The sequence below is a fragment of the Apium graveolens genome, chromosome 3 (genome assembly GCF_009905375.1).
Source record: "Apium graveolens cultivar Ventura chromosome 3, ASM990537v1, whole genome shotgun sequence".
Classification (NCBI taxonomy): Eukaryota; Viridiplantae; Streptophyta; class Magnoliopsida; order Apiales; family Apiaceae; genus Apium; species Apium graveolens.
In genome coordinates, this window is record NC_133649.1 from 294,624,870 (window position 1) to 294,635,661 (window position 10,792).

General features: G+C 39.4%; 1 protein-coding gene across 1 annotated transcript; it reads left to right on the forward strand.

Annotated features, from left to right (window-relative positions):
• Positions 1–4,147: 4,147 nt before the first annotated feature.
• Positions 4,148–4,501, forward strand: LOC141715216 (uncharacterized). Its single transcript, XM_074518694.1, has one exon. The coding sequence runs from the start codon at positions 4,148–4,150 to the stop codon at positions 4,499–4,501; it is 354 nt and encodes a 117-aa protein (XP_074374795.1).
• The last annotated feature ends 6,291 nt before the right edge of the window (positions 4,502–10,792 follow it).

Sequence of the window (10,792 nt, forward strand, 5' to 3'; positions counted from 1 at the left end):
AAAATGTTATCAAATTATTATATGAAGAAATATTAGAGTCGTAATGAAAGAAACTTAAAAACGGTTTAAATAACGATATATATACAATTTTTCTTTCGAATTCTTGAAAAAAATCATGAATATTAATAATATGTTTAAAAAATATATAATTCATTTTTATGTTACAACCATGATTGATACCCGGTTGCGTAAAAAGTAGATATGGATGTTTGTCAGTGATAATGTGAATACCATATATAAATTATAGCAATTTATTTATTATATAATTTTAATTTTTGAATAATTATAAATGCATATTATTTAAGTGATCAATTATCTCACTAGATGTTAATAATGATTATACTTGTACATAAATCATATATTTAGCATATAAATAATTGAAACCATCATAATTTACTAAGAGATGTAACATACAATAATTTATATGCTAACACACACACATACATATAACTTAATCTTACTTTGTTAACAGTAGTGTAAATAAAAAAACTAACATTTTCTCGTACATACATACGTTGAATTTCAAAAACTAATATTTTTCACTAAAATCAACTTTAATACTAACAATAATGTAAATTTTATATTATTGTATATTATGATTGCAAGTCATTCTGACTTCAGTTATGCATTTTTTATCTTTTTATATTGAGTGAGTTAATTGTAAGTTAGTAGTGAACTCAGTAATAATATAGAGTAGTACATATAATTTATTTAAATAAAATTCAAGATTTTGGTCAACTCTGTATTCAACATATATGTTAATTTGTAGTTTTTTATTTGTAAACATACTAACGGCATTCTACAGATTAAGTTTAATCGTTTCGTTTTAAACGTACATTTACTACCCTGTTTATATTCATTTATTAAATATAAATTAACGGGTAAGAAAAATATAATATATTAATAGTTAAGGGGATATTCACTCCTAAAAGCGAGGAAGAATTCGAAGCTCCTAATGTTATAGAGGGGGACATGGAGCTTGTTCGAGAGAAATTTTATCTCTATTTCTTCAAAATTTGACTCAAAAGCCTATATAAGGATATTATTGGAGTTGCTTTACAAACATTATAATTGCATGATGCATAAAAAAACTCTAGAAAATGACCAGTGCTTCGCACGGGTTATTATGCTAGTTATTACTAATGTGCAAACATGTTTCCCCCTAATTTTCACAATCCTATTATTAATTTTTTTTGAGAAGTTGTTGCTCAGTTATTTACAAGAGTTGTTATGATCAAATAAGGCTCTACACCAATTTTTAGGATCGTAGCTCATCAAGTACTCAAAAGTTTTAAAATTTTCCACCATCATGTGTGCCTATAATGAAAAAATATTTACCTAACAAGTTTTAATTGATGAAAACTATTAAAATGAAGGAAAAATATTCAGTAATAAGGAATATCACCTCAAAGTGTTTAGTTTTATAAGTTATAGCATCATTCAAGAACATAGTGTCAACTTTAGAGCCATTTAAATGTGATTTGAAGTTTTTATACATGTATATGTCAAGAATTCAAAAATTAATGTAAGGCATGCACTAAAAGGGTTAGGTAACAAAAAACATCAATATGCAGTTATATTATTTAATCATAAAAAATGTTATGTTTAATAAAAGAGAATAAAAAGTAAACAATTAAGAACTATTACCTCTCAGCATTAGACGATATAATTCTTCTCAATCTCCATAATTATGATGATTATGAGAGAACACGTGTAAGTGAAAGGTAAGGGACATGCGTGTCTTACGCAGGAGTGTAGACACCTAACATAAATATTTGACAGGTTATATTACGCGATCTCTTAAAACTAATATTTAAAATTAATTACTAGTGTGTTATATTATTGGGGACCTTTTAGTCAATTTAAGTAGATAATATGTTTGTATATAGATTATATGTATATGAGTTATATAAGGGTTAAAATTTAACCTTTGAACATATTTATAATTATAAAATAAAATGGATACATTTGTAAAGTAACCTATTAGTTTGTAATATATTATACAAATCTTTTAATATCTTTTATTAATTTATTTTTAAAATATTTTTATTATAATTATTTTTTTAAAAGGATAAAATTTAGGATCCTCTTATTCAAAGCTTTGAAACCTATTGATAAAAATTTAATGTATCAGCATCATTTACCATGAATCATTTCGTAACCATCATTTTCCAAGAAAAATTCATTGATAATTTTTTAATGTACGTATTTATACTCTCTGATTAGTGTTTCATCTCATGCGAATTAAGAGTAACTTTGTTGTAGGTGAAAGTTGGTATTAAAGAGTTAAAACAATGACAATTATAGAATACGATAGTGATTATATCAAGACCTACTTCTATAATGAGAAATCTACATTGGAATAATAAGATTTTCAATTTTTTACGCCATTATCTTTTATAAAGTTTCAAGAAGAATTCAATAGAGCAAACATGTACTTTTTGGCTTAAGTTAAAGGTAATAACTTTAGAGCAAGATATTTTGAAAAAGTTAATAATAAAAATTATGGGGTATTTTGAAATGAAAATAATGCCGCATATAGTTGCAAGAATTTTAAATCTAATTAAACATCGTAAAAAATGAGCGACGTCTAAATATACATCATTGTTACCTATTTATATAATAATAATTAAATCGGTGATCCGATTAAACCTTGCATGGATAATGTATAATGCAATATAATTCATTTAACCTCATATTATTGATTAAATTTGGTGCATGTAATGTGTCATCCTCTTCGTAGTTTAATACTAGTTTCCTTTGATCAATGAGTAGATTATCACATTAAAAGAACATTTGAGTGTGATCACACTTTTCATAGTCTAGTTCAAACAAGAGGTTAATAATATCACTCGTAAAGTTATGATGGTTCAATCCTTTCGAGATCATTCATATTTCCCATACGGTTCAAATAAACCCGAAGTACACTTTTATCATTACCCGACCAAATATAACTGTTATGCCCGTTTTCGGTCATGGGCCCTAAACAGGTCCCTGTGGGTGCATTGAATGATTGGGCTCACACATGTGAGCCAGAATTGAGGATTCATGTGAGTTGGGTCAGCACATGCGAGCCAAGCTCTCATATGAGAGTGGGGCTCATGAGTTGGTATATGAGCTGGGCTCTTATATGCGAGCTGGGCTCGTGACATGTGAGATGGGCCCTCACATATGAGATGGGATCTCATATGCAAGCTGGGCTCACGACATGTGAACTGGACTCTCACATGTGAGTTGGGCTCGTGACACGCAAGCTGGGCTCAGTTGAAAGGAAAGGCGGTGCGGGCTGAGGTGACCAGGTCGGCCCGCATTAAAGGACTTTGTGTGCATTAAAGGACTTTGTATGCAAGAGAACGAGGCAAGAAGAATAAAGTACAAGGCAGCCCGCTATGTGATATATGATGGGGTCATATATAGAAAAGGGTTCACTGTGCCCCTCCTCAAGTGCATAGATGGGGACAGATGTAATTATATCATGAGGGAGGTGCATGAGAGCATTTGTGGCAATCAGTCGGGGGGTAGCTCTCTAGCTCAGAAAATCCTCCATCAGGGTTACTATTTGCCAACACTGAAAAAAGATGCCTTTGAATTCTCTCGAGCTTGTGATAAGTGTCAACGATATGCCAATTATTACAATAATCTCGTGGCTCCTCTCACATCCCTCATGAGCCCTTGGCCCTATGCTATGTGAGGAATTGATCTGATTGGGGAATTCCCGAAGGCCAAGGGGGGTGTCAAGTATGCAGTTGTCGCGGTGGATTACTTCACTAAATGGGCAGAGACCGAGCCTTTGGCCACCATCATGGCAAAGAAGCTTAAGAAATTTGTGTACAGAACCATTGTATGCCGATATGGCATCCCTTATAAGTTGGTATCTAATAACGGGAAGCAGTTAAATAGTAAGGAGATGCGGGAATTTTGTGAGCATTTGGGAATTCAGAAGAGTTTTAGTGCAGTTTGTCACTCCCAAAGCAATGGGCAAACATATGATGTTAATAAAATCATTAAGCACACCTTGAGGGCAAAGCTTGAGGAGGAGAAAGGAAAATGGCCAGAAGAGCTCTCACGGGTCTTGTGATCTTACAACACGACCCCTAGGACTACAACTGGAAAGACCCCTTTCTCTTTGGTATATGGGTGCGAGGCCATGGTGCCGATTGAAGTTGGGGCAGGATCTTTTCGAAGGGATAACTACAACTCAGAAACGAATGAGGTAAACCATCGACTCTACTTGGACATGATTGAAGAGACTCGAGAGGATGCTCAGATTAGGATAGCAGCATATCAACAGAGGATAGCAAGGCACTACAATAGCAAGGTTCGAGCCCCAACTTTTAAGGTGGGAGATATGGTTCTGTGCCGGGTCATGCCAAACACCAAGGTGGTGAGTCACGGTGTCTTTGGGGCAAATTGGGAAGGCCCCTGCAAGATAAAATCAGTGCTTTGGGAGAGAACCTACCACCTTAATGATATGCAGGACAAGTTAATCCTGAGAGCCTGAATGCGGAGCATCTCCGCAAGTATTATCAGTAATATTATTCTTTTCAGTCTTAGTATTATCTTAAAATATTCCTAAGTCTCGGGGTAGTGCCATAAGGTTCCTCCCTGAGACTACAAACACGTAATCTTTTCACTTTCCATTATCTATGAATGAACGATTGATATTTATTTGTGCCCTGATATTTTAAAACCTATTAATAGATCAAAATACCAGCATGTGAGCCCATCATTGGGAGCCCATGCGAGGACAAAACAATTGCTTCATTAATATATTAAAATCATAAGTTAAGCCGGGCCTCGGCCTGCTTTACAACAAGTCTATATACCGAGCTGGGCCTCGGCCCGCTTGGAAAAATAGTGAGCACGAAACGGATTAAAGATGAAAATAAAACTATGAAAGAGAGAGAGGTGCCCACAGGATCATCTAGAAGCATGCCTTGTGAGTTTAGAACTGACTCTAAATTTAAGGATATCCGTGATGCGAGCCAGTATCCTTGGCTCACATCCCCTTTGTTAAAGCCTATGGTCCCAGCCTGCTTCTAGGAAAACAAACATCCATACGTGGCCAGACAACAAGAATAGGCCAATAGGGATGCGAGTTTATTTTCCTTGGGTTTATTTCAAGTTTAAAAAGGAAACACGAGCTCGAGGGTGCGAGCCGAGGAGCCCAGCCCTCTACCAAATAAAGACATTTGCCATACGCGACCAGGGCTGTGATAACCCTAAACCATTAGTGGCAAATATTATTTAAATTGTATGGCTCACATTATGCGAAGAGAGGACACAGGAACGAGATGCGAGCCCATGAGTTCAGCTCGCTAATTCAAGTATACATGCAACATTTGTGAGTTAGCAACGATGTGAGCCTGTTTTACTTGAAATCATCATTGATTTTACTTATTTTACCTAAAAAAGTAGACAACGATGCGAGCTGGTGAGCTCGGCTTCACACGAAATAAAAAAAATTGACAAAAAAAATCAGCTAGCATGATAAAAGTAAATCTGGGCACTAAAGACTTGACAATTTGTACAAACAAGTTATAAATAGTTGAGCCCGAGGGCAAGAAATTTCAAATACAACTGTGCGGCGAGTAGGGTGCCCCTTTACCCATTTAAAAGTCTATCATCAAGATAAATTAAACTAAAACTTGTCAGCCTCTGTCTCCTTCCGGGCCTGATCAGCTGCGAGCCCGGCCTGATCAGCTGCGAGACGGGCCTCTTCGGTTATTTGGGCATCCCTCTCCATCTCCAGCTTCAGCTTCTCAGCATGCCTGACCGTTCCAGCACCTAGGGCACCCCAATCGAAGTTAGGAACCTTGCTGATGAAAATCTTCATAAAGTTCCTAGCCCCCAGGTTCCTGGCATCCGCGAGGGCGGCCTCACGGCCCGCAGTAAAGGTAGAAACTGACCCCTCCAACTCGAGCACCTTTTCCTCGAGGGCCTCTTTCTCCCTCTTCCACTCATCCGCGACCAAGTCATGGGCCTCCTTCTGGTCCCTTAGCGCCTTCTCATGAGCAGAAGACAGGTCAAACATCTTTTGGTTGTAATTATTCACAAGCTTAACCTTCTCCTGCCCGTGCTCATTGACCTTGCCCTGGAGGGACTTTACCTTGGAGTCCAGCTTTGAGTTGGTCTGGCTGATGGCTCGCATTACTCAAGCCCTAGGTGGTAGTACACTTCGGCAGCGGCCCTGGTTAGTGCATCATTATTGGCCTCGAGAGAAGTAGAGGTCCAATTTTTCACATCTTGGTCGCTTACATTGGCCTGAGCGAGCCGACCAAATGTGGTCGCGACTGCATTAGCAGAAGAAGAATTGGGGAGGGGGGATTAGATGGAACAACCTTTTTCGGGTCGGGCTCGCCAGTTTTTTCATCCTTAGGGCCCCGATGCCTTTTTAGCTGAGGAGAGGGCCCTCCGCTCTTGAGGTGCTCAATAAGAATGGTCATGCGAGATGAAGGATTAACCCAAGTACGAGCTGCCGTGGTCGGCTGGTCGCAGCTGCGGGTTGTACTGGGCCCGAGGTCGCAGCTTGCTCGGCTTCCTCCATGAAAGGAATGGGCGAGATGGCCATTTTTGAAAATAAACAGTAAATAATATGTTAATTACAGCAAGATGCGAGCATGATAAAAGCTTAAAACATTTTAAAAGATGCGAGCAGATAAGAGATAGAAGAAATAAAAAGTGCAATATAAAGTGGAACGTGTGTAGGAAATATAAAGCGCGAGCACATGAGCTCGCATGTGCGACCCCGATATACTTACCCTTTATGGCTCTTTTCTTTGACTTCTTATTTTTAGGAGCCAGTCTCACTCCTTCCTTCAAAAACCCACATGCGACCAGGTTCGAGATCGTTATGAGTTTTCGGATATCCCTGTCCGCCTTGGGAAGTCCTAGAAGGTTGTCCACATTTATTTTTTTATGTCCAGAGAGGACAGTGCGAGGCGGGGTGGCTGAAGATGAGTAAAAAAGCTGATTATTAAAAAGGAACTATTATAAAGAAAAGAAATGCGGCCAAAAAAGACTTGTCTTACATGAGTTATAGTAGAAGTGAGTCTGAACTCGAGGCACCTCGTGAATATAGAAGTAGGGGCTCTTCCACTTTCGTGAGTTGCTCGGCCCGTTATGGATGAGGTTTTTCTTGTTGAAGCATGGTTAGACAGAGAGATAGAAATACCCAAAGTCGTTTGGTGAGTGTTTCAAGTTGAGAAAGTAACCTAGCTACCTCACGATTAGAGGAGGGTACCCGCACTTATGGTACATGATGTATAGAGTGAGGGCGGCCCGATATCCATTCGGGTTGATCTGCAGGGGTGCGAGCTGGTAGTATTCACAGACGTCCTTAATGAAATGATGGAGGGGTGAGAAAATTCCTAGTCTTAGCAAGAAAGTGGACAAAACCATGTGAGGCACCCTGCCTCCATTCTCCTAGTGGTTGAACCTATAGCATCGCATGTGCGGCCTGAGCAAGATAACGTGACCCTCGAGCTGGAATTGTTTGATGAGCTCGATCAGATGCTTTTGAGTGAGCGAGGTGGGAAGGTCGCGACAAGCGAGCACCTTTATCTCCTCGGTCGAGTTAGAACTCTCCTCCCCATCTTGGATGACCTGCTTCCTAAAAATGATTTCACCCTCAAGTTCGGGTTGGGTTGGAGGTATGTAAGGCTCGGGAGAAGCTGCAGAAATGTAGTTGTAGTTGCAAATTTTAAATTGGCTTGTCACATCTGCCACCTCCTCGCTCTTGGGAGAATAGTAGGACCAATGTGAGCCGTCTTCTTCCCCCTTGAGCCTAATGATGGGGTATTCTGAGGCAACCGACTGCTTTTCTTTGTTGGTGTCATAATAAGCACTGCCCTGGTCGCTGTCAGTAGATTCAAAGTCAAGATAAATGGGGTCGAGATCATTGGCTGCAGCTTTCTTAAGGAGAGCCTCTCTCTCTTCAGCCATTTCTCTTAGAATCTCCTCTGCACGTTCTTTGTCTATAGGGGCGAGCTCGCGGCGTAAAAGTTCCTCCATACCAAGAGATGCCAGTATCTTGAAAAGGTCCACGGGCCTATTTCTCCAGTCATAAATGTTAGTCACCCTGGTGTAGTCTTCAGGGTTAGGATCAAGATGAATGTTCTGCGAGCCGGAGCCACTGGCTCGCATCGAGTTCTCAATTCGAGCAATGTTTAGGGCCCCTTGTGGGGCGATGGCAGAATAGGAAAAATATGTTGGTTGAGACGACCAGAAAGGGAGGTCAGCTCGCGTTGAAAGTCCTTCGAGCCTCGCTGTTCGGGTGGGTACTTGGTTTAATGGAGATGGAGTAGCTGAAGAGCGAGTCGGGCTGGCAGATGAATGGGCCGGGCTCGAAGAAGAACGGGACGAGCCGTAGGAGCAGGCTGAAGACGCACTCGATATCTGTAGAAGATGGTGAATATTAATGTGTGGCCCTAAAAAAATAGAAACAAGTATGGGATCACACCTAAGTATCCTCACGTCACACACGGGGTCGCACCTAAGTATCTATGCGGGCAGACGGGCTCGCAGCGTAGTTCGTGATTGTATGTGGGCTCGCATCGAATAGGTGGTGTGTGCTCGCATGGTACATATGAACAAATAAAAATGGATATGAATGATTGAAGATCAAAAGGGTACCTGTAGGTGAATCGTAGGATGATCATGATAAATCTGTTCCTCGAGAATATCGCGGCCGGTAGACGGTTCTCGTGGTGATGATGGTTTTCGCTGTGATAGATCTTTGAGCAAAATGGGCAGCAGTTTGATAAGTGTTCTTGGAATTTTGAGAACTGAAGTGAGAATCTCACATATTTATAGGAGATATGAGAGAGAAAGGGAAGTGCCACGTGTCATCATCTCAGAGGATGACACGCATCCCTACGCCAACTGTCCTACAGCTGTCATGGGTTCAAAATATATGACCGTTGAAGGGTATGCGAGGCGGCCGAGTGCGACCTCGTGGGCTCACACTCGCGGTGTCATAAAAGCTAATGTTGGAAAATTCCTAGCCTCAAGATGCGACCAGGAATTTTGGGGGGGTAGTTGTTATGCCCGCTTTCGGTCATGGGCCCTAAACAGGTCCCTGTGGGTGCATTGGATGATTGGGCTAACACATGTGAGCCAGAATTGAGGATTCATGTGATTTGGGCCAGCACATGCAAGCTGAGCTCTCATATGAGAGTGGGGCTCATGAGTTGGTATATGAGTTGGGCTCTCATATGCGAGCTGAGCTCGTGACATGTGAGTCGGGCCCTCATATATGAGCTGGGATCTCATATGCGAGCTGGGCTCGCGACATGTGAACTGGGCTCTCACATGTGAATTGGGCTCGTGACGCGCGAGCTGGGCTCAGTTGCCCATATGCAAGCTGGGCCCGTGAGCCCACATCTTGGGGAAAATAAAGGAAACATCATATTTATTTATTGAAAGGAAAGGCGGTGCGGGCTGAGGTGACCAGACCGGCCCGTATTAAAGGACTTTGTGTGCAACATGGAAAGTGACTCATGGATGACTGAGTTGCTCATAAATTTCAGGGCCGACACGGGTTATTCCTGCTAATACGGGAAGAAATGCGGAGATGCCGCGAGATTGTAGGAAGCGTGTGGAGCCGGTCGAGATTTACGTGACTAATTGGCTGAAGGCCTGACTTTATCATGGGTTTGGGCTGCACGGGTCGAAGAACCCTAACCCTAGCCTATGTGACTTATTCTCCAAGAACTACGTGAGGCTTGATCCTTATTAATAGGGTACGTAGGCACTTGTATGAGACATGAGTCGATACTTGATAGAGAATAACAAAACCCTATTTTTTCTTAAGGAGTCAATATACAAGCTCAACCACCATCATACATAACCTTCCTTCGCCCTCAAACACCACCCTTGATCTTTATTCCGGCCAATAACCTCCAAAGTACTGTTATACGAAATTCTCCCTATAATAGTAACTTTTAATATAATCAAAGTATATTAATTATTGTATATAATTATAATGATTTCAAGTCTAAAGACCATTATATAATTATCGTTGTGAGAATTACTTATGACACTACAAACATGTGTAATATTACATTGGGTCTATCCATCATACATTTACATGTATTTTTTTTACTTTAGTATCATTATACATATGATTAATGAGATGTGATCATCGGTTAAAAATAAACTAATATTAAAACATTATTATTGTCCCTTAATAATAATACTCGACTAAGAAACTTTAGGAGTATTGATATTATTATCATAATCTCATTATAAGTCACGTAATTAGAGATACGAAATGCATATCATATTCCAGGGACATTTATTACTCTAATATTTATATCGCAGTAAAGAAAACATAATAAATTATAAAATGAATTATTGATAGAACATATCTTCAATAATCCAAATGCCTTAAACTAAAATATAATAGTGTTGCCTCAATTACACAAACACTGACAATATAAGTACAGTTCACAATAACAACCATGACTCTCGTGTGTGCGCAACCATGCTATAATCTTTCCATTCTCCACTTAAGTAGTTCTTGACTTTAATATATTTCCTTAATTCATCTGAATTAATGAGTACACTTCTGATCATATGCTTTGAGATTTAGAATTTGAAACATGATTTGGGAATACTACATGATTTTGAATTTCGTTTACAATATGTGAGTTTAAATTCGGTTTTGGAATTTTATGGGTTATGATTTGGGTTTGTAATTGATGAATGGTGAAATACATATAGTGAATTTAGTGAAGTTATTATCCTATGAAAATTGCACAAGAGGATGTATCAGGTTTTGCTGGAAGAA